At 48.4% G+C, this 23,057-nt stretch overlaps 2 protein-coding genes across 2 annotated transcripts in view; one reads left to right on the forward strand and one right to left on the reverse strand.

Moving 5' to 3' along the window:
- The window catches only part of slc30a6 (solute carrier family 30 member 6), a 17,916-nt gene extending 805 nt beyond the window's left edge, over positions 1 to 17,111 (reverse strand). The window contains exons 1-13 of the mRNA XM_030379754.1: positions 17,090 to 17,111; positions 16,632 to 16,931; positions 16,103 to 16,149; positions 14,339 to 14,425; positions 13,450 to 13,534; positions 9,594 to 9,636; positions 9,408 to 9,473; positions 7,550 to 7,630; positions 7,073 to 7,108; positions 6,620 to 6,714; positions 5,098 to 5,146; positions 925 to 1,044; positions 104 to 206 (exon numbers count right to left, since the gene is read on the reverse strand). Of these exons, the coding sequence (XP_030235614.1) occupies positions 104 to 206; positions 925 to 1,044; positions 5,098 to 5,146; positions 6,620 to 6,714; positions 7,073 to 7,108; positions 7,550 to 7,630; positions 9,408 to 9,473; positions 9,594 to 9,636; positions 13,450 to 13,534; positions 14,339 to 14,425; positions 16,103 to 16,149; positions 16,632 to 16,931; positions 17,090 to 17,111 (1,134 nt within the window). The remainder of the gene's footprint in view (positions 1 to 103; positions 207 to 924; positions 1,045 to 5,097; positions 5,147 to 6,619; positions 6,715 to 7,072; positions 7,109 to 7,549; positions 7,631 to 9,407; positions 9,474 to 9,593; positions 9,637 to 13,449; positions 13,535 to 14,338; positions 14,426 to 16,102; positions 16,150 to 16,631; positions 16,932 to 17,089) is intronic.
- Positions 17,112 to 17,326: 215 nt separating this feature from the next.
- On the forward strand, positions 17,327 to 22,695 carry znf365 (zinc finger protein 365). The gene is made up of 6 exons (XM_030378721.1): positions 17,327 to 17,482; positions 18,448 to 19,155; positions 19,580 to 19,874; positions 20,175 to 20,355; positions 20,621 to 20,661; positions 21,222 to 22,695. Exons 1-6 carry the CDS (start codon positions 17,332 to 17,334, stop codon positions 21,376 to 21,378), a joined length of 1,533 nt encoding a protein of 510 aa, XP_030234581.1. The 5' UTR covers positions 17,327 to 17,331; the 3' UTR covers positions 21,379 to 22,695.
- The last annotated feature ends 362 nt before the right edge of the window (positions 22,696 to 23,057 follow it).

Genomic DNA, 23,057 nt, shown 5'->3' on the forward strand with positions numbered 1-23,057 from the left:
GGGGAGGAGGGAGGAGGTGGTTAGAGCAGGGGTTCAACAGCTCGTTGAATATGGCCTTTTGATCATCTAATGGGCTCAGAGCACCACCCCTCCACTCTCCTACCTGAAGCAGCACCTTGCCGCTGTAGAGGCTCATGGGGTACATGGTTCCGAAGGTCATCAGCGCTATGGCGACGGCGGAGGCAGTATCCACGGCAACAAAGTTACTGCAACACACAAACACACACACAAAGGTAGATAAAAACAAAGAGGAAGGGGAGGAGTCTTACTGTATCTCTCTATAAGGAGGGAGAAGTCTCACTGTATATCTATGAGGGGTCTAACTGTATCTCTATGAGGAGGGAGGAGTCTAACTGTATCTCGATGATGAGGGAGGAGTCTAACTGTATCTCGATGAGGAGGGAGGAGTCTAACTGTATCTCTATGAGGAGGGAGGAGTCTAACTGTATCTCTATGAGGAGGGAGGAGTCTAACTGTATCTCTATGCGGAGGGAGGTGTCTTACTGTATCTCTATGAGGAGGGAGGAGTCTAACTGTATCTCTATGAGGAGGGAGGTGTCTTACTGTATCTCTATGAGGAGGGAGGAGTCTAACTGTATCTCTATGAGGAGGGAGGTGTCTTACTGTATCTCTATGGGGAGGGAGGAGTCTAACTGTATCTCTATGAGGAGGGAGGTGTCTTACTGTATCTCTATGGGGAGGGAGGAGTCTAACTGTATCTCTATGGGGAGGGAGGAGTCTAACTGTATCTCTATGAGGAGGGAGGTGTCTTACTGTATCTCTATGGGGAGGGAGGAGTCTAACTGTATCTCTATGAGGAGGGAGGTGTCTTACTGTATCTCTATGAGGAGGGAGGTGTCTTACTGTATCTCTATGAGGAGGGAGGTGTCTTACTGTATCTCTATGAGGAGGGAGGTGTCTTACTGTATCTCTATGAGGAGGTAGGTGAGGAGGAGGGCGCAGGCTCCAGCCAGGTTGATGAGGACGAAGGGGTTCATACGAGGAAGCAGCACACTGCTGAGACCTGGGAGAACCCCACACACACTGGGGGGGGGGGGGGGGGGGGAAGAGAGAGAGAGAGAGAGAGAGAGAGAGAGAGAGAGAGAGAGAGAGAGAGAGAGAGAGAGAGAGAGAGAGAGAGAGAGAGAGAGAGAGAGAGAGAGAGAGAGAGAGAGAGAGAGAGAGAGAGAGAGAGAAAAAAAAAGAGAAAGAAAAAGGGAGAGAAAGAGAAAAAAAGAGAAACAGAAAGAAGGAGATCGAGAGAGCGTTTGCGTTATAATCCAGACAGTGGGATTAAAGATAAACAAATACAAAATACTTGTTGTGACTCTTCACCGACACACACAGATCTAGGCTACGATGTCCTGTTCACTTCTGCCCTGTGAGCAGAGAAACTGTGTGTGCGTGTGTTTATGTGTGTTTATGTGTGTGTGTGTGTGTGTGTGTTTATGTGTGTGTGTTTATGTGTGTGTGTTTATGTGTGTGTGTTTATGTGTGTGTGTGTGTGTGTGTGTGTGTGTGTGTGTGTGTGTTTGTGTCCCTGATGGGCACAATAGAATGTAATATTCATCTGCGGTTCTGGGAGCAGAGGAAGACAAGCTGTGCTTTTAGATATGAACTAAAACATCAGATATACCTCCATACATTAGGACTGTTCTGAACCGCCTCCATACATTAGGACTGTTCTGAATTAACTTCATACATTAGGACTGTTCTGAACCACCTCCATACATTAGGACTGTTCTGAACCACCTCCATACATTAGGACTGTTCTGAACCACCTCCATACATTAGGACTGTTCTGAACCGCCTCCATGCATTAGGACTGTTCTAAACCACCTCCATACATTAGGACTGTTCTGAACCACCTCCATACATTATGACTGTTCTGAACCACCTCCATACATTAGGACTGTTCTGAACCACCTCCATACATTAGGACTGTTCTGAACCGCCTCCATACATTAGGACTGTTCTGAATTACCTTCATACATTAGGACTGTTCTGAACCACCTCCATACATTAGGACTGTTCTGAACCACCTCCATACATTAGGACTGTTCTGAACCACCTCCATACATTAGGACTGTTCTGAACCGCCTCCATACATTAGGACTGTTCTAAACCACCTCCATACATTAGGACTGTTCTGAACCACCTCCATACATTAGGACTGTTCTGAAACGCCTCCATACATTAGGACTGTTCTGAACCACCTCCATACATAAGGACTGTTCTTAATTACCTTCATACATTAGGACTGTTCTAAACCACCTCCATACATTAGGACTGTTCTGACCCACCTCCATACATTAGGACTGTTCTGACCCACCTCCATACATTAGGACTGTTCTGAACCACCTCCATACATTAGGACTGTTCTGAACCACCTCCATACATTAGGACTGTTCTGAACCACCTCCATACATTAGGACTGTTCTGAACCACCTCCATACATTAGGACTGTTCTGAATTACCTTCATACATTAGGACTGTTCTGAACCACCTCCATACATTAGGACTGTTCTGAACCACCTCCATACATTAGGACTGTTCTGAATTACCTTCATACATTAGGACTGTTCTGAACCACCTCCATACATTAGGACTGTTCTGAACCACCTCCATACATTAGGACTGTTCTGAACCGCCTCCATACATTAGGACTGTTCTGAATTACCTTCATACCAGTTATAACATTAACATGATGTATATTTAAACTTGATAAAACATTAACATGATGTATATTTATACTAGTTTTAACATTAATATTATGATATTTATACTAGTTATAACATTAACATGATGTATATTTATACTAGTTATAACATTAATATGATGATATTTATACTAGCTATAACATTAACATGATGTATATTTATACTAGTTACGACATTAATATGATGTGTATTTATACTAGCTATAACATTAATATGATGCTATTTATACTAGTTATAACATTAACATGATGTATATTTATACTAATTATAACATTAACATGATGATATTCATACTAGTTATAACATTAAAGGTCCCATGGCAAGCTACTTTATGGATGCTTTAATATAGGTGTTAGTGGGCCCTAACACAGTATATTAAGACGTTCCCGAAATCCAGCCGTGGTGCAGAATTACAGCCACTACGAGCCAGTCGCACATTGAGCTTTCCCCAAACACGCCGTTTCGGTGTCTGTAGCTTTAATGCAAATTAGGAGGAGAGAGGCGGGTGAAGGAGGAGGTTGGGGGTGTGGCCCTGAGCACCGTGCGGCCACAGTACCATGCCCTCTGTTGACAGTGGATGCATCACAATGGCGAGGCGCACACAGCCTTTGGCCGTGTTCTGTAAATATTCTAGAACACTCCGGGTGCTCTGGCGGGAGTCCTGGAAACTCTATATCTAAATAATATCATATTATACATAGATTTCTATATCATGTAATACAAATGATCACGGCCAAAAGCTGTGTGCGCCTCCAGACGATATGATGAATCTCAAACGACTGCGTCTGGTTCTCTGACGTCTCTGGTTCTTCCACTTCCACATTAATCTGAAGTAGACTGAACCACGACATGGAGGAGAAAGGGATTGTTGCCCGCGATTGTCTCCCGCCAGAGCCCCGCTGCCCGCTGACGAGGCACCACCGCCTCGGAAGCGGGCCTCGTACCTCGCGGCGGTGGCGCCTCGTGGCGGTGGGCAGCGGGGCTCTGGCGGGAGACAATCGCGGGCACAATCCCTTTCTCCTCCATGTCGCGGTTCATGTACTTCAGGGAGTCAAAGCAAAAGTTCCTTTTCCCCCCAATTCCTTGTCAACCATGGCTGAGAAAACCGACTACTAGTCGCGTTGTGGAAATACCAGAGACATCAGAGAACCCGACGCGTTATAGGCTATAACACCAACAGCAGAACGTTTATCCAAATAACAAAGAAGTGTAGAACAGTCGTAGCTCATTGTCGGCCCAAATTCTCTGGGCGGGCAAAGCAGTGAAGGGGAGGTAACATTTCCCCGTATGACAACCTACGGGGGAAATTCCAAATCGGCACGTCTGAGCTTTGTTTTTTCAGAGGCGGAGCAGGATACCAAGTGCTCGTTTTACACCTAACGCCATTTTTAGCTACTGGGAGACCATAGTCAGGCTAGGGGAACTCATATTAATGTTAGAAAACGTCATAAAGTTAAATTTTCATGCCATGGGATCTTTAAAATTATGTATATTTATACTAGTTATAACATTATAATGATGTATATTTAATTTATATATCAATGTGTGGATATTCAGACTAGAAGCTTCTACAACAGTCAGGATAACTACATAATTCATGTTCTGAATCCTCAGCGCTCCAGAATATATTACATTCACTAAAGCTCCCCATGCTCAGCACTGAGTCCGTGTGCCGTGTCTGTGTGTGTGTGTGTGTCACTGTGCTTGTGTCTGTGTCTCTGTGTGTGTGTGCGTCTTTATATGCGTGCGTCCATTGCTGCCTAAACTCTACCATTAGTTAATTACAACTATTTAACAACTCGAACTACAACTACAATTATACAACAACTAGAACTATTTTAACTAAGGTACATACTCCTAGCTCTAGAGAAAGGTACAGACTCCTAGCTCTAGAGAAAGGTACAGACTCCTAGCTCTAGAGAAAGGTACAGACTCCTAGCTCTAGAGAAAGGTACTGACTCTTAGTCTAGAGAAAGGTACAGACTCCTAGCTCTAGAGAAAGGTACAGACTCATAGTTTAGAGAAAGGTACAGACTCCTAGCTCTAGGGAGAGGTACAGACTCCTAGCTCTAGAGAAAGGTACAGACTCCTAGCTCTAGAGAAATGTACAGACTCCTAGCTCTAGAGAAATGTACAGACTCCTAGCTCTAGAGAAAGGTACAGACTCCTAGCTCTAGGGAGAGGTACAGACTCCTAGCTCTAGAGAAAGGTACAGACTCCTAGCTCTAGAGAAATGTACAGACTCCTAGCTCTAGAGAAGGGAAAAGACTCCTAGTCTAGAGAAAGGTACAGACTCCTAGTATAGAGAAAGGTACAGACTCCTAGCTCTAGGGAGAGGTACATACTCATAGCTATACAGAAGGTAGAGAGAACCTACCTTCGACTCAGGTCTGCTACATGCTCTTGTAGCCAACTGCTGCTGGCAGCTGAGAGAGAGAGGGAGACACAGACAGACAGGCAGACGATTAAAGGTTGAAATTTCAACATCTGACAACAAACCTAATAAAGCGCACCATTTTATTACTTATCAGTCCTCTAGTAAGAAAAATGGCTAATAAAGTTAAACGTGTCTCTCTTTTAGTGATAAAATAGAGAATGTGTCTGAGACTGTTTAACAGGGCCAGTGGGTGTTTGCACAGTGAGCGTGCACGGTACGGGAGGAGGGTGAAGCCTGACTACATTGCCAGGCCCAAAGGCACTACGTCAGGTCACCTTCCCTCTAATACCCTGCTCACAAACACACACAGACACACACACAGACACACACACACACTCGAGGCGTGTGTGAGACAGATTCTGTCCATGCTAGACTGACTCAGTCCAAACAAACATTCTAACAGAGTAACTTATTTATGATCCGTGTCTGCATGGGAGTTACACTGTGTGTGGTTGAGTTAAAGTGTGTGTGTGTCTAAATGTGTGTGTGTGTGTCCCTGTGGCTTCACTACATTACCACTGTCTGGAACATGTTACATAACACACTTTACTTTCACTTCACTAGACTGTGTGAGTCAGAGAGAGAGTGTGTGTGTGTGTGTGTGTGTGTGCGCGTGTTGTCATCCTCCCTTTTGAAATGTCAGATGTTAAGTGATGTTGAGACTGGTCCAACACAAACACAAACTGCTGTAGTTGTGTGTCAGTTATTCTCTTCTGACCTATTTTATCAGAGAGAGAGAGAGAGAGAGAGAGAGAGAGAGAGAAGAGAAAGAGAAGAGAGAGAGAGAGAGAGAGAGAGAGAGAGAGAGAGAGAGAGAGAGAGAGAGAGAGAGAGAGAGAGAGAGAGAGAGAGAGACACTGTGTGCATGCGGTCTGGTTAGCAGCAGACCAGCGGTGAGGTTAATCTGTCCTGGGGTCATCAGTGGCCTGACCTCACCTCCCTTGCTCTACTTGTCTCCAACAGTGCTCCAACCTCCTGCTCCTCCTCCTCCCCCTGCTCCTCCACCCCCTGCTCCTCCACCCCCTGCTCCTCCACCTCCTGCTCCTCCACCCCCTGCTCCCCCTGCTCCTCCACCCCCTGCTCCTCCACCTCCTGCTCCTCCACCCCCTGCTCCTCCACCCCCTGCTCCTCCACCTCCTGCTCCTCCACCTCCTGCTCCTCCACCCCTGCTCCTCCACCCCCTGCTCCTCCACCTCCTGCTCCTCCACCCCCTGCTCCTCCACCTCCTGCTCCTCCTGCTCCTCCACCCTCTCAGTGTCCCTTACATTAGGGTTGATGTATGATGATAATAATAGTATATTGGTGTGAAATACTCCTTCAGACCTCCAACCAATCAGAGCACCCCAACGTGTGATGCATCAGCTGTCTGGACGGGGGGGGGGGGGGGGGGGCATCTGCTCCTTAGCTCCTCCCCGTTCTCTTAATGAACACAAGCACGTTGGTGAATGCGTGTGTGTGTTACCTTCGGAGACGTAGCTGAAGGGTTTATTCCTGACCGAGAGCAGCGTGAAGAGGTTGAAGAACAGAGCCACACTGGTTCCTACCAGCAGACGACCGCTGGACACACAGAAACAAAACTACAGCTCAACCATGGCTCCTCATCACAATATGAGAGAGAGAGAGGGGGGGAGAGAGAGAGAGAGAGAGAGAGAGAGAGAGAGAGAGAGAGAGAGAGAGAGAGAGAGAGAGAGAGAGAGAGAGAGAGAGAGAGAGAGAGAGAGAGAGAGAGAGAGAGAGAGAGAGAGAGAGAGAGAGAGAGAGAGAGAGCGAGAGAGAGAGACCCAGATGTTGGAATGTTCTGTTCTGACAACAGCTGTCAGCATTGGGATAAACACAAAGCTACTGTGTGTGTGTGTGTGTGTGTGTGTGTGTGTGTGTGTGTGTGTGTGTGTGTGTGTGTGTGTGTGTTTCTTACGTATGGACTTCAGGTTGATCCATGAAGCGCTCCACACTGAGAGAGAGAAAACAGTTCACCACTTAGTCAGAGACACATGTGACTGACTGACTCACTGACTGAAGGACTGACTGACGGAATGGCTGACTGAGTGAAGGACTGACTGACTGACTGACGGACTGGCTGACTGACTGACAGTGACTGATTGAGTGAAGGACTGACTGACTGGCTGGCTGGCTGGCTGACTGACAGTGACTGACTGACTGAGCGAAGGACTGACTGATAGTGACTGACTGAGTGAAGGACTGACTGATAGTAACTGACTGAGTGAAGGACTGAGTGACTGACAGTGACTGACTGACTGACAATGACTGACTGAGTGAAGGACTGACTGATACTGACTGACTGAGTGAAGGACTGACTGATAGTAACTGACTGAGTGAAGGACTGAGTGACTGACAGTGACTGACTGAGTGAAGGACTGACTGGCTGACTGACCTCTCCTTGAGGATGAACAGCGCCCCCAGCTGGATCAGGACGGTGGAGGAGAAGACGGCCAGGACCTCCAGCCTCTGGAAGCTGAGAGAGGGACGTTAGACCACCTCACCCCTCATCACCTCACCCCTCATCACCTCACCCTTCATCACATCACCCCTCATCACCTCACCCCTCATCACCCCTCATCACCTCACCCCTCATTACCTCACCCCTCATCACCTCACCCCTCATCACCTCACCACCTCATCACCTCACCCCCTCACCCCTCATCACCCCTCATTACCTCACCCCTCATCACCTCACCTCTCATCACCTCACCCCTCATCACCTCACCCCTCATCACCTCACCACCTCACCCCTCATCACCTCACCCCTCATCACCTCACCCCTCATCACCTCACCCCTCATCACCTCACCCCTCACCACCTCACCCCTCATCACCTCACCCCTCATCACTTCATTACCTCACCCCTCATCACCTCACCCCTCATCACCTCACCCCTCACCCTTCATTACCTCACCCCTCATCACCTCACCCCTCATCACCTCACCCCTCATCACCTCACCTCTCATCACCTCACCCCTCATCACCTCACCCCTCATCACCTCACCCCTCATCAACTCACCACCTCATCACCTCACCCCTCACCCCTCATCACCTCACCCCTCATCACCTCACCCCTCATCACCTCACCCCTCATCACCTCACCCCTCATCCCCCCTCATTACCTCACCCCTCACCACCTCACCCCTCATCACCTCACCCCTCATCACCTCACCCCTCATCACCTCACCCCTCATCACTTCATTACCTCACCCCTCATCACCTCACCCCTCATCACCTCACCCCTCACCCTTCATTACCTCACCCCTCATCACCTCACCCCTCATCACCTCACCCCTCATCACCTCACCTCTCATCACCTCACCCCTCATCACCTCACCCCTCATCAACTCACCACCTCATCACCTCACCCCTCACCCCCTCACCCCTCATCACCTCACCCCTCATCACCTCACCCCTCACCACCTCATCACCCCTCATCACCTCACCCCTCATCACCTCACCTCTTACACCTCACCCCTCATCACCTCACCACCTCATCACCTCACCCCTCATCACCTCACCCCTCATCACCCCCTCACCCCTCATCACCTCACCCCTCACCACCTCATCACCTCACCCCTCACCACCTCATCACCCCTCATCACCTCACCCCTCATCCCTCATCACCTCACCACCTCATCACCTCACCCCTCATCACCTCACCTCTCATCACCTCACCCATCATCACCTCACCCCTCATCACCTCACCACCTCATCACCTCACCCCTCATCACCTCACCCCTCATCACCTCACCCCTCATCACCTCACCACCTCATCACCTCACCCCTCATCACCTCACCTCACCCCTCATCACCTCACCCCTCATCACCTCACCCCTCATCCCCCCTCATCCCTCATCACCTCACTCATAGTGTGTATTAGTACACAGTAGGACACTGTGTATTAGTACACAGTAGTGTGTATAGTGTGTGTATGAGTACACAGTAGTGTGTATAGTGTGTGTATGAGTACACAGTAGTGTGTATAGTGTGTGTATTGTTACACAGTAGTGTGTTTAGTGTGTGTATTAGTACACAGTCGTGTGTATTAGTACGCAGTAGTGTGTATTAGTACACATTAGTGTGTATAGTGTGTGTTTAGTACACAGTAGTGTGTATTAGTACACAGTAGTGTGTATAATGTAAGTATTAGTATACAGTAGTGGGTATTAGTACACAGTAGTGTGTGTATTAGTACACAGTAGTGTGTATTAGTACACAGTAGTATGTAAAGTGTGTATTAGTACTAACCCAAAGGAGTAGAGCTGACTGGATTTCTTCATGCCGACCCAGGAGCTGATGAGACTGGTCACTAAACTACAGAGAAACACACAAGGGTTAGCTAGTGTTGACCTTTGACCTGTCACCAGGCTAATGTTGACCTTTGACCGGTCACCGGGCTGTCAGCAGTGTAGAGGCGCAGGCGGGGGGGTGTACCTGAACAGGTCGAAGATGGTGAGGTAGGTGTAGGCAGTCAGGGCTGGAAAAGACAGAAGTGTGTTTAGTAACATCCCCGACCTACAGCAGGCAGCAGTCTCACACATCAGGCTTTACATTCAGATCTAAGTAACTGATCCTGGTGGTAAGACAGAAACCTTCCTTAAGGTTTCTAATCCCCAGCATGTGGCCTGTCCAACCAGCCTCGTTCATCTTCTCGTGCAGACCAGACGGGGACTTCTCTGCACGAGAAGATCCTGATTCTCGCATCGAAACCATACAGAAAACAAGGCTTCTCGTAGTTACTGGTTTGAAACGAGGCTCTCTGCCCTCTCCCACAGAGCTTCTGCTGTAACCCAGTAGGACTGCTGGACCAGAGGTTATATAACCCAGTAGGACTGCTGGACCAGAGGTTCTATAACCCAGTAGGACTGCTGGGCCAGAGGTTCTATAACCCAGCAGGACTGCTGGACCAGAGGTTCTATAACCCAGTAGGACTGCTGGGCCAGAGGTTCTATAACCCAGTAGGACTGCTAGGTCAGAGGTTCTATAACCCAGTAGGACTGCGGGACCAGAGGTTCTATAACCTAGTAGGACTGCTGGACCAGAGGTTTTATAACCCAGTAGGACTGCTGAACCAGAGGTTCTATAACCCAGTAGGACTGCTGGGTCAGAGGTTCTGTAACCAAGTAGGACTGCTGGACCAGAGGTTCTATAACCCAGTAGGACTGCTAGGTTAGAGGTTCTATAACCCAGTAGGACTGCTAGGTCAGAGGTAGGGCTGTACGGTATGGACTAAAATGCATATCACGGTATGATTTGAGGAATAGACGGTAACGGTATTATATCACGGTATGTTAATTTTATCTTCTAATTTCGATATTAGAAGATAAGAAGAGCTGATAGTGTGATTTGTTATACATTTTTCACGGGATGCCAGAGTATTTGTTGGTTATTTCCATATAAAACACTTGTTTAGCCATCACAAGTTGGTTAAGTTATGGACGTATAAAGAACGAGGCTAGTGTTTTGCGGGGGCGGTAAAAATGTCCATGGTAACGGCGGGCTGAACCAATCAGACGTCGCATTTACGCGATCGGTTCGTGGTATAGTTCTTCTGCCGGAGAATAAATGTACTCTCGTTTGGCACCGTGTTTAGGAAGAACCTTGAAATACCTTTTTGTCCTTCATCCCTTTTAAGTTTTTTTGGTGGTGCCATGCTAATGATGATATAACTTAATGCTGCCGCATTTTTCATTTTTTTTTTTTTTTTTTCTCTTTTTCATTTTTCTTTTTTTTTTTGGCCGGTTGTTGGCCTGGCGGGGGCGCTCGTTGGCCTGGCGGCCCGCCAGGCCTGAACAATGGTAGGGGAGACACTGGAACTGTATTAACGCATTGCTTACTTTGTTACGCGTTACACACAACATTGTCGACCGGTCACACCGTTCCCGAGGTAACGTCAAAATCCATACCGTAGCGCAAATTCACACCGGTATAGCTTCAGCACCGTTTATACCGTACACCCCTAGTCAGAGGTTCTATAACCCAGTAGGACTGCTAGGTCAGAGGTTCTATAACCCAGTAGGACTGCTAGGTCAGAGGTTCTACAACCCAGTAGGACTGCTGGACCAGAGGTTATGCTGTAACAAAGTAGTGTCTATAGGTGTATCCTGTATAGTTTCTATAGGTGTATCATGTAGTTTCTATAGGTGATCATCATGTATAGTTTATATAGGTGCATCGGGAGGAATGAAGTGTTTGTTTTCAATCCCCTAACTGTAGGAACAACTCCAAAACATTCTAATCAATAACTTCTTAACACAAAAAATCAATTACTGACACACACACACACAATATCCCATAACAGACAGAGTCCTCAGTGGGCGAAATGAGATCCTCAGAATAAAAACTGTTTGTTTTCATCAAAAGAGAAGAGAGGAGAGGAGGAGAGAAGGAATGGGGGGGAGAAGAGGAGAGGAGGAGGACAGAAGAGAGGAGAGGAGAAGCGGAGAGGAGAGGAGGAGAGAGGAGAGGAGAAGAGGACAGGGGAGAAAAGAGGTGGGGATAAAGAAAGAGGAGTAAAGAGGAGATGTGGGCAGACAGAAGTTGGGGAGGAGGTGAAAGGAGAGGAGCCATTGGAACGCAGGGGGGAGGAGGAGAAAGGAGAAGTAAGTGGAGCTAGAGGATAAATATTTAATGTCATCTGCAGCAGAAACATCTGACTGGCTCTTTCAACCTGCCACACACACACACACACACACACACACACACACACACACACACACACACACACACACACACACACACACACACACACACACACACACACACACACACACACACACACACACACACACACACGTATCAGATGACTGCCGGTCAGGGTTTAATGCTGTAAACTAAATGATTCTATCGAACGGAGTGTCCCTCCCCCCACACCTTGGTGAAACCAAAACCTGACCCAGAGGGGGGGGGGGATGCTGACCACTACTGAAGTGACAACGCACACACACTCACCAAACACACACACAGACACAGACACACACTCACCATACACACACACAAACAGTGGACACAGCGGACATAAATATGCAGACGATGTAAACAGTGTGTCCTCTGACTACCCGGGGTCCTTTTAGCAGGGCAGGAACCTGACCGGCACCTCCTGATCAAACAAACAAACTGTGTGTCTGTGTGTGCGTGTGTCTATGTGTTACAACCCCCCCCAATGGGTCGACTGCTCACCAGCTGTGTTCTGACACACAGGAACACTGAGAGCCTAGGGACACACACACACACACACACACACACACAGGCTAAAAACAACAAAACAAACATGCTGCTTTTCACCAACTATACTACGATAATATCATATCTAATTCTTTACAATGCATTGTTGCTTCTTCGATTCTTATAGGTCGACAATAACAGTCCATTGTAATGGATGCTATTTCAAATCGGATTTAATGTTAGTTTTTTGCAAAAACAATGTAAGATTTATTTAGCCAATAGGGTCCTAAGATAAATACATAGGTCCAGACATGTAGATATAATATATATACGTACACACAACAAGAGGTGTGTGTGTGCGTCTGTGTGTGTCAGGGACCTGATGTCTGTAAAAAGCAGTAAGCTGATCCATTGAGGCTCTGCACAATTTGATACAGGACACACACATAGACACAGAGCTGATGTTTCAGAACTAAAATGACCAAATCATTAACTATACTCTATGCTGTGACACAACACACACACACACACACACACACACACACACACACACACACACACACACACACACACACACACACACACACACACACACACACACACACACACACACACACACACACACACACACTACATCCTGTCTGCTGTGGCCTAACCGACTGCAGGATGGAGCTAGGATCTAGGAGGAGTGATCTAGGAGCTAGGAGGACTGATCTAGGAGCTAGGAGGAGTGGTCTAGGGGCTAGGAGGAGGCAGACTAGGCAAAGTAGACGTTGGTGTCGCCTTCCTTCTCCAATACCTTCCTCTTCCTGTCTGTTCCAACATCAGCCTTCCTCAGTGTGTGTGTGTGTGTGTGTGTGTGTGTGTGTGTGTGTGTGTGTGTGTGTGTGTGTGTGTGTGTGTGTGTGTGTGTGTGTGTGTGTGTGTGTAAGGTTACAGCGTCCCATGATATCCCGGAGGGATGGATCTCTCTCAGTGGACAAAACTCACCAACCACAAACATGATCAATCAGGGCAGGTATTAATTATCCTGTGTGTGTGTGTGTGTGTGTGTGTGTGTGTGTGTGTGTGTGTGTGTGTGTGTGTGTGTGTGTGTGTGTGTGTGTGTGTGTGTGTGTGTGTGTACCCATGCTGTTGGTGGAGCTGCACCACATCAGGAGACATCCGGTACAGAGCAGGTTGAGTGCTCCGAAGGCCAGGATCCTCCAGGACTGGGAGGGCGACACAGAGGACAGAGATACAGGACGAGCAGCACGGTCGAACCCTGGATATTGATTGGGCGATAGCCTCAAAGGGTGTGTATTCTTTTTAATAATAATATAATAATAATCAGACACCTCTGGCTTTTAACATTCCTGAATCAATGCGCTCTTCATCTAACATTCAACAACGGCCCAACACAATGTCCAGCCTGTTTCCACGACAACACAGAGAGCATCCTGAGGAGGAGAGAAGGCCGTTGTGAAGCCCTCCTCTGGTGGTCCTCCCAGCAGAGGAAGGAGCTTCATCCTCTGACAGCACGCACAGCCCCGGTACACTCCTCTGTATCATGCACCACATGCAACATCATCCCACACATAAAGATAACCTCTATGTAGGGGGGGGGGGGGGGGGGGGCTTTTGGTTCAGCGCCTACGGTTGTGTTTTGAGAACAGAAACATACAGTCACTAACACACGCACAAGCCTGTCCCTGCCCTGGGCTCATGCACACGCAGTATACTGCTGCCCTCTACTGGGTGTGTCTCAGTATGACATCATGTGGTTCTTCATGCTAGTTCAATGCGGGCTAACAAAGGCTGGCTGCTAAGCTAACGGAGGCTAAGGGTTGGAAAAAGATAAGATTGTGTATTGTTGTGTGTTGTGGAGTAGGTGGTGTGGGCGGTGTAGGTTGTGTGGGCGGTGTAGGTTGTGTGGGAGCTGTAGATGGTATAGGTGGTGTAGGATTTGTGGGAGGTGTCGGTGGTATGAGTGGTGTAGATGGTATAGGTGGTGTATGTGGTGTAGGCCCTCCTACCCGTCGGTCGGAGGTGACCAGGCGGAGCTCCTGGGACAGCCTCCCCAGCACGGAGCGGTGCGTCCGCCGGAAGGGGTGGATGGTTCCCTGGGGAGGGGCAATCAGAGACACAGTGACCAATCAGACACGTGATCATAAGACACAGGGACCAATCAGAGACAGGGACCAATCAGACACGCTGACCAATTAGACAAGTGACCAATCATTCACAGGGACCAATCAGACACCAATCCCAATGCCTCAGCCCCACAGCTGAAGAGGAGGATGTGTTGACAGGAGCAGCAGTCCAGACCTCATCCAACACTGCCACCCAGTGGTGATGGAGAGAATAACGGGACATACTAATATAACGTCACTATGAAGAACACTACAGTCTTATACTGTGAGCCGCCCAGTAAAACCAGTCTGCTACTGATTATACTGGAAGCCGCCCAGTACAACCAGTCTGCTACTGGTTCTAATAGGAGCTGCCCAGCGCAACCACTGTCTGCTACTGGTTCTTCTTGAAGCTGCCCAGTTCAAACACAGTCTGCTACTGGTTCTACTTGGAGATGCCCAGTACAGCCACTGTCTGCAACTTGTTCTACTGGGAGATGCCCAGTACAGCCATTGTCTTCAAATGGTTCTACAGGGAGCCATTTGACACAGCAGCTGAACTGCAGGTGCGTCCAACACATCAACACATTATCAACACACACTGTCACATCAACACATTAACACATCAATAACACACAGTGTCACATCAACCCATTAACACATCAGCAATACACACCGTCACAACAACACATTAACACATCGACACATTAACAAGACACACGTCACATTAACAAATCAACATATTAACAACACGCACATTAACAACACACATCAACACGTTAAGAACATTCACCGTGACATTAACACATCAAAACATTAATTGTTGTGTCGATGTCGTCACATCGACACAACAACATACACGTCACATCATTAAATTAACAACACAAACCGTCACATGAACACATCAACAACAACACACCGTCACATTAACACGTTGACAACACACACCGTCACATCAACACATGAACGACACAACGTCACATGAACACATCAACACACACGTCACATGAACACATCAACAATAACACTGTCACATTAGCGCATCTGCACATCAACAACACACACTGTCACATCAACAATAACATTGTCACATGAACACATCGACAACAGACACTGTCACATCAACACATCAACAACACACACCAGTGTTTCCCCCAGCACTGTGTTGTTAAGGCGGCCGCCTTATCAACAATAGGGCCCCGCCTTGACTACCAATGTATATAAAATAAATAAAAAAAATTATCAAAATTTTTTTTTTTTTTTTTTTTTTTTTTTTAATTATTATGCATTAACAAAGTAGAAAACTCTCGTAGGGAAAGAAAACATACTTCCATCAGGTGTAAAAATAAAGATCAATAATGCATCGGTGTTCACAACAATGGTCGTGACATCAAGCTTTTTTAATTGGGTTAGACCCCCCCCCCCGCACCTTGACCACCTTGACTAAGACATTTACTGGGGGAAACACTGCACACCATCACATTAACACATCATCAACACATGAACACATCAACAACAGACACTGTTACATTAACACATCAACAACACATACTGTCACAGCAACACATCAACCCATTAACACATCAACAATACATACTGTCACATCAACACATCCCCACATGAACAACACCATCACCCCCTTCAGTGCGTAAGCAGGCAGAGTCTTACCAGGACGTAAGTGTCGTTCTCCTGCTTCTTCCGGTGCATCAGGAAATCTGTTGGAGGAGAAACGAATGAGGACCAGTTTGAACACCCGTCCCCCCTGGACTGGGGCCCCTTGGACTGGGACCCCCCCCCGGACTGGGACCCCCCTAAACACCTACTACAACGCACCACATAAACGCACACACTACACCACACACACTAAACACACACACCCTACCCTACACTACACACACACACACACCCTATGCCATGTACACTACACACACACAGTAAACACCACACACAGTAAACACACACTACACCACAGGACCCCCTGTGTCGTCTGTTTCTCGACATGTTAAGGAGGAAGGATACACGGGATAACTCCGCCGACAACAATCACAACACGCCGTCATTGGTTGTTGTTGTTGATGTTGTTGTGTCCGGCGGAGTTGGGCGTGTACTGAGCGGCCGGACAGAGGATTGTCTGAGGAAGGTCTGAGGAAGGTCTGAGGAGCCCCCCCCCCTGCCGTTAGCCGTTAGCACAACAAACCTCCAGAGTCTCCGCTGTGGAGGACGTCCACCGACACCGCGTCGGGCGGCGGCTCCGGTGGAAACACCTTCCGCTCGGTCACCCCCGACGGGACCACGTCCGGCTTTGAGCCGTACTTCCTGGGGTAGTAGTCCCCGACGCCGTGGTACGGAGCTCCGGCTGAGGACGTGGACGTTCGGCCCTCCATCTTCAGGCTGCAGGCGGAAGTCCTCCGACGGGATGTGATTGGCTCCAAGGCTCGGCTCTTCCTCGGTGGTTTCCGGACGGTTCGCGGGCGCCTCCAGGCGGATGGAGGGGGAACTGACCCGCAAACGCGCGTTAACTCCGTTTAAAGCGGATTTCATGAACAGTTCTCCACAGAACAGAATCAAACACCGTTTCATTGAAGATAGTTTAATGCCGTATGATATCAGAATAGCAGGCTAGTCCAAACAATGCAACAACAGTAGGTACAGAACAATATAGTGTCAACAGTGACATAATCACATAGAATACTAGGATATGTGTATATATATATATATATATATATATATATATATATATATATATATATATATATATATATATATATATATATATATATATATATATATATATATATATATATATAGGCGGGGGCTGGTCTCCATTTGAGGGATGTGATTGGTCCAGTGGGGGGGTTGTGTCGGGGGATGTGATTGGTCGAGGGGGGGGGGGGGGGATGTGTAGGTCGATGACGAGACGCGACCCCCTGCTGCGCTTGTATCTCCAGGCGAGTCTACGGTGTCCTCCGTCGGTCCCTCCCGCCAGCGTGACTCTCGCCGAGGAGACGCCCCCCGCGACATGGCAGCCCCGTAGGACCCTGGAACGCGGTAAGACCCCAGGAACACGGTAGGACCCCCGGTACACGGTAGGACTCCTGGTAGGACCACCGGTACACGGTAGGGTCCCCGGTACATTGCTAGTGTTAATGCTACCCGCTAGCTGACTCCTAGCCCAACCGGGATTGAGCCGTCAGCCTTGAGCGGTAAGGATCTTAATGACACAACACAATGAGCGGAGTGTTGATACATGTGGATACCAGCGCTCCAGAGGTCTGGAGATCAACGCGTAGGCCTATTATATAGTATTTATTGTATTTATAGAGTATTCTCCATGCCTCTGCAGTGGGTCCTGCTCAGTTAAATTAGTAATAGATATAGTACTGTAATGTATTATGATATAGTAGTATAGTATGTATGATATAGTACAATAAAGTGTCATGTCTGCAGTGGGTCCTGCTCAGTTATATTAGTAATGTATATTGTACTATATAGTATTATAATATAGTAGTATAGTAAAAGATACTAATATATATTCTCTTCTATAGTTAGTACTAGTAATCAGTAAAATATATAGTATGATATAGTATACTATATAGTATGATATGGTATATATACTATGATATAGTATGATATAGTATATTTTATTCTCGGCCATGCAGCATGAGTTCTATTCTACAGTGATACTAGTTAGTAATAGATATAGTATTATATAGTATACTTATACTATACTATATAGTATACTATAGTATACTGTATATTATGATAGAGTATACTGTATTCTATTCTCTTTCCAGCGGTCATGCAGCAGGCCTTCTATTCTACAGTAATAGATACAGTAGGATACTGTATACTGTATCCTCTGTCCAGCGGTCAGGCAGTAGGCCTTCTACTCTACAGTAATAGATACAGTAGGATACTGTATACTGTATCCTCTGTCCAGCGGTCAGGCAGTAGGCCTTCTACTCTACAGTAATAGATACAGTAGGATACTGTATACTGTATTCTCTGTCCAGTGGTCATGCAGCAGGCGTTGGGCTCCAGACCCGCTGAAGGCCTCAGCAGCGTAAGGGGGGGGCTATCGCTGGGCTGCTCCCGATGTGCGGGGAGGGACCGCCCCGGGACCCTGGCCTCGCTGCGGACCACCATGAAGCCCCTCCCCCAGCGCCCCCCCGGTGCCCCCCCCCTGGGGCCCAGCGGGGGGCGACGGTCTCCCCCCAGGAGGCGCCGGACCAGGAGCGCCGGCGTGGGCCCCAAGGACGAGGAGGAGGAGGTGGTGGAGGAGGAGGATGCCAGGAAAAATGCGGAAGGTCTGAGTCGGATCCTCTTCCTCAGTCTACCCAGTCCGCCTCACCCAAGACCACCCACCGACCCGGGTCCAGACCCAAGACCACCCACAGGCCCGGGTCCAGACCCAAGACCCCCCACAGACCCGGGTCCAGACCCAAGACCCCCCACAGACCCGGGTCCAGACCCAAGACCCCCCACAGACCCGGCTCCAGACCCAAGACCACCCACAGACCCGAGTCCAGACCCAAGACCAGCGCCTGGAGGTGGGTCAGACCCAGACCCTAGACCAGTGCCTGGAGGTGGGTCAGACCAAGACCCTAGACCAGCGCCTGGAGGTGGGTCAGACCCAGACCCTAGACCAGCGCCAGGAGGTGGGTCAGACCCAGGGGTTCCAGGGCCGTCTGTGGAGTTTGGAGGAAGGGATGTTCGGACCGGTAAGGAAACTGTTACTGCTGATCCACTCCTGAACTCTGAATCCTAGAGGCTAGTATTTTTTAGATAGATAGATGTATAGAGGTATAGATATATAGATATAGATATAGATATATGGTGGTATGGTTATAGATCTATAACCACATGGTTATAGATCTGTAACCACATGGTTATAGATCTGGGGGGGGATGATTGGTCGAGGGGGGGGGGGGGGGGGGGGGGGGGGGGGGATCTGTCGGCCGGTTATAGATCTAAAACCACATGGTTTAAGATCTATAACTATACAGATAATAGGATCTGTTGTTATAGATCCTAGTATCTGTATGGTTATAGATCTAAAACCATGTGGTTATAGATCTATAACCCAATGGTTCTAGGATTTATAACCCCATGGTTACAGATCTATAACCCCATGCTGTCTGTCAGATGTCTCCCGGTGGGCGGGGCTGGAGGCGGCGGTGCGTGGCCGGCTCGCCGTGCTGCTGCACGCGGCCGACGGCAGCATGCAGCGCCGGCTAGCACGTGTCAGCTGGGAGCTAGCCCGCACGGACACAGAGCTGCTGTGTGAGCGCGCTCACTGGCGCCACCTGGCCCGCGAGCGGCAGGAGGCGGCGGAGCGGCAGCGCGCGCTGAGCCGCCAGGTGGACGTGGCCGTCAGCGTGATCGCCGCCCTGAGGGAGCAGCTCAACGCCTCGGAGGACCGGCTGGAGCAGCGCGAGAGGTAGGTAGCCCGTCGCTAAGATCTAGCTAGCCTGTCGCTAGGAGGTAGCTAGCCCGTCGTTAGGAGCTAGCCTTCGAGTCCCAAGGAGTTAGCTAGCCCGTCGCTAGGAGCTAGCTAGCCCGTCGCTAGGAGCTAGCTAGCCCATATGGCTCTACTCAGAGCAGAGGGGGGAGCCCCGCCCCTTAGACCTCAGTAAAGAGTAGAGAGTGGTCGTTGGTTCGCTAAATAGCCCCTAGCTAACCTCATTCACAGCTAATGCTACAATGCGCTAACAACTCAGCGTCTGCTCCCTGCTCCCAGAGAGGCGCTGAGCATCCAGAGCTTTTTGGCGGCGGCGGCGCGGCAGGAGGCCAGCGGGAGGCTCCGCCTCCAGCGCTTCATCGAGGCGCTGCTGGAGCGGATCGCCCTCGCAGAGCGGCGGGTCCGGTCCTACCAGGGGGAGGAGCACGCCGACTGCCAGAGGAACCGCCCCCCCACACAGGTACAGACACACACAGGTACACACACACTTACTGCCAGAGGGACCGCACACAGGTACATACACACCCTACCAGAGGGACCGCACACAGGAACACACACAAACACCAAAGTCCCCACACAGGTAGACACACACACTTTCAAAGTGCTTTGTAAATTGCACAACAGCGTAAAGCCCAAATGCATTCTAGACTACTAGAGCTAGTTCTTTGTGTTTTTCTATATTTATCCTTGACCTGTGCGTGTCTACGTGTCTGTGGTCTCCTCAGCAGCTCGCTGAGCAAGCTCGCCACAGGATGTCCAAGAGCAGGCAAGTAGCTCCCCACTACCATGAGACCATGACATCATCACCAGCATGACATCATTACCAGCATGACATCATCACCACCGTGACATCATGAGTCATGACGTCATCACCATCATGACAACATCACCAGCGTGACATCATCACCACCGTGAGACCACTACATCATCACCAGCATGACATCATCACCAGCATAACATCCTCACCATTGTGACATCATGATATCATCACCATCAGGACATCATCACCAGCTTGACACCATGACATTATCACCATCATGCCATCATGAACACTGTGACGTCATGACATCATCAACACTGTGACATCATGACATCACCATCATGACATCACCGGCATGACATCATCACTGACATGACATCATCACCGACTTGACATTATCACCATCATGCCATCATCACGACCGTGACCTCATGACATCATCACCACCATGACATCACCACCCTGACATCATCACCATCATGACACCATCAACCCCATGACATTATCACCGACATCACATCACCACCATGACATCATCAACATCATGACTGTCTGTTTACTTTCAGGTCAGCAGGGGGTCAACCATACTCTGGTTTCCATGACAACAGGAGCTCCTCCTCTTCTTCCAGGCCCAGCCTGGACCAGGACCTGGACCAAGACCAGGACCCGGGGTGGGTCTGGGAGCCCAGACAGCGCTGCAGGTCCCTGGGCTACGATGTCTAGAGGGGACCTCCTCCTGCAGGAGACTGGCTAGGACCTGGACCTGGACCTGGACCTGGACCTGGACCTGGACCTGGATCTGGACCTGGACCTGGACCTGGACCTGGACCTGGACCTCCACCACTAGAGACCCTCACAACCACCAGAACTAGAACATTATAACACAACAATACACACAACGACACTAGAACCATTAGAACCACAACAACAATATAACCCAACAACAAACCCCACACAAGGAGAACAGCATTATAGAACAACACAACAACAATAGAATATAATCTAACAATGGTATAGCAAAACACAACACAATAACACAACATAACTACACATACATACATGATAATAACACAAGAGCAGTATATAACACAAGATCACTATATCAACACAATGAGACCACGCAACGTCCCCTAAACCCTTAGCCTCGTTACACAACCGGTTACTAACGGTTACTGTCTTCTGAATGTAGCCCCGGGGTCCTGCTTTAACTTTTGACCTTTGACCTTTAACCTCTGGACTATGGCTCTGGGTGATGGAGTCTGCTGATCACTGCTACACACACACACACACACACACACACACACACACACACACACACACACACACACACACACACACACACACACACACACACACACACACACACACCTGTATGTAGTATACTGCCCATCGGCCCGGTCTCTGGGGTTATACGTATCTCTGCTGTAAATGGTTCTGGGTTTTTAACTGTTAGTATATTTTGTAAATTCTGTGTCCAGAACTTGTGGTAGGAGAACATTTAAACTGATAATTAATAAAAGAAGGTACATTAATTGTGTGTGTGTGTGCGTGTGCGTGCGTGTGTGTGTGTGTGCATGTATGTGCGTGTTTGTGCTAGCTATAAAAGGTGTTTTAGGCATAGCATCAGGGCTAATTCAGCGCTCAAGGGATTCTGGCAGCAGATGTCTCAGAGCGACACGAAGCAGCACATAGAAAACACAGACTTCCTGGTGGTTCAGTAACGCTATGACGTCACGTGGTAGAGTCATGTGATGACGTCAAGGTGGTAGAGTAAGTTGATGACGTCACGGTGGTAGAGTAAGGTGATTACATCGTGTTGGTAGAGTAAAGTTAGGACGTCATGGTGTAGAGAAACGTTATTATGGTACAGTTACGTTTTGACATTACGGTGGGATGTTACGTTATGACGTCACTGCGGTAGACTTAAGTTATGACGTCAAGGTGTTAGAGTTTCCTATGTTCTGTTTGTAGAGCTCATTAGAGGAACACTCTGTATAGCACTGTACTGTGAAGATCTGAATTAAACATGTATCCAACATCTCCTCTTGAAGGTCTTTCTGCTACCGGAAATACAAATGTAACTTCTGTTGTCTGGGTATGGTGGATCCAAGAAAGAGGCAGCAGGCAGCGAGGAGTTTGGAAAACCAAATACTTCTTTACTGAAGTGAGTACAAACGCAGTACAAACAACATGCCCTTTCCATGAGAAAAAAAGGTGTATTGCAACATTCAGAGTAATACTACTTTCTAAATCAGAACTAATATACCTGAAACATAAATACGTACCGGTTTGGATTTCATAACTGAACCAGAAAGAGTTACGTATATTGTGTAAGTTTGCGCATTCACAGATGTGTGTTGCTAGCGCAGAGAAGAACATGTAGACATAAATGCAGAATGCAG

This window comes from Gadus morhua, chromosome 15 (assembly GCF_902167405.1).
Source record: "Gadus morhua chromosome 15, gadMor3.0, whole genome shotgun sequence".
Classification (NCBI taxonomy): domain Eukaryota; kingdom Metazoa; phylum Chordata; class Actinopteri; order Gadiformes; family Gadidae; genus Gadus; species Gadus morhua.

What these genes read in the sequence shown, in the direction of transcription:
- znf365 (XM_030378721.1), top strand. Translation starts at nt 17,332, where the DNA reads ATGTGTAGGTCGATGACGAGACGCGACCCCCTGCTGCGCTTGTATCTC. An exon ending in AGGAAGGGATGTTCGGACCG is followed by an intron (nt 19,156 to 19,579) that starts GTAAGGAAACTG and finishes GCTGTCTGTCAG; the next exon opens with ATGTCTCCCGGTGGGCGGGG. An exon ending in CGGCTGGAGCAGCGCGAGAG is followed by an intron (nt 19,875 to 20,174) that starts GTAGGTAGCCCG and finishes CCCTGCTCCCAG; the next exon opens with AGAGGCGCTGAGCATCCAGA.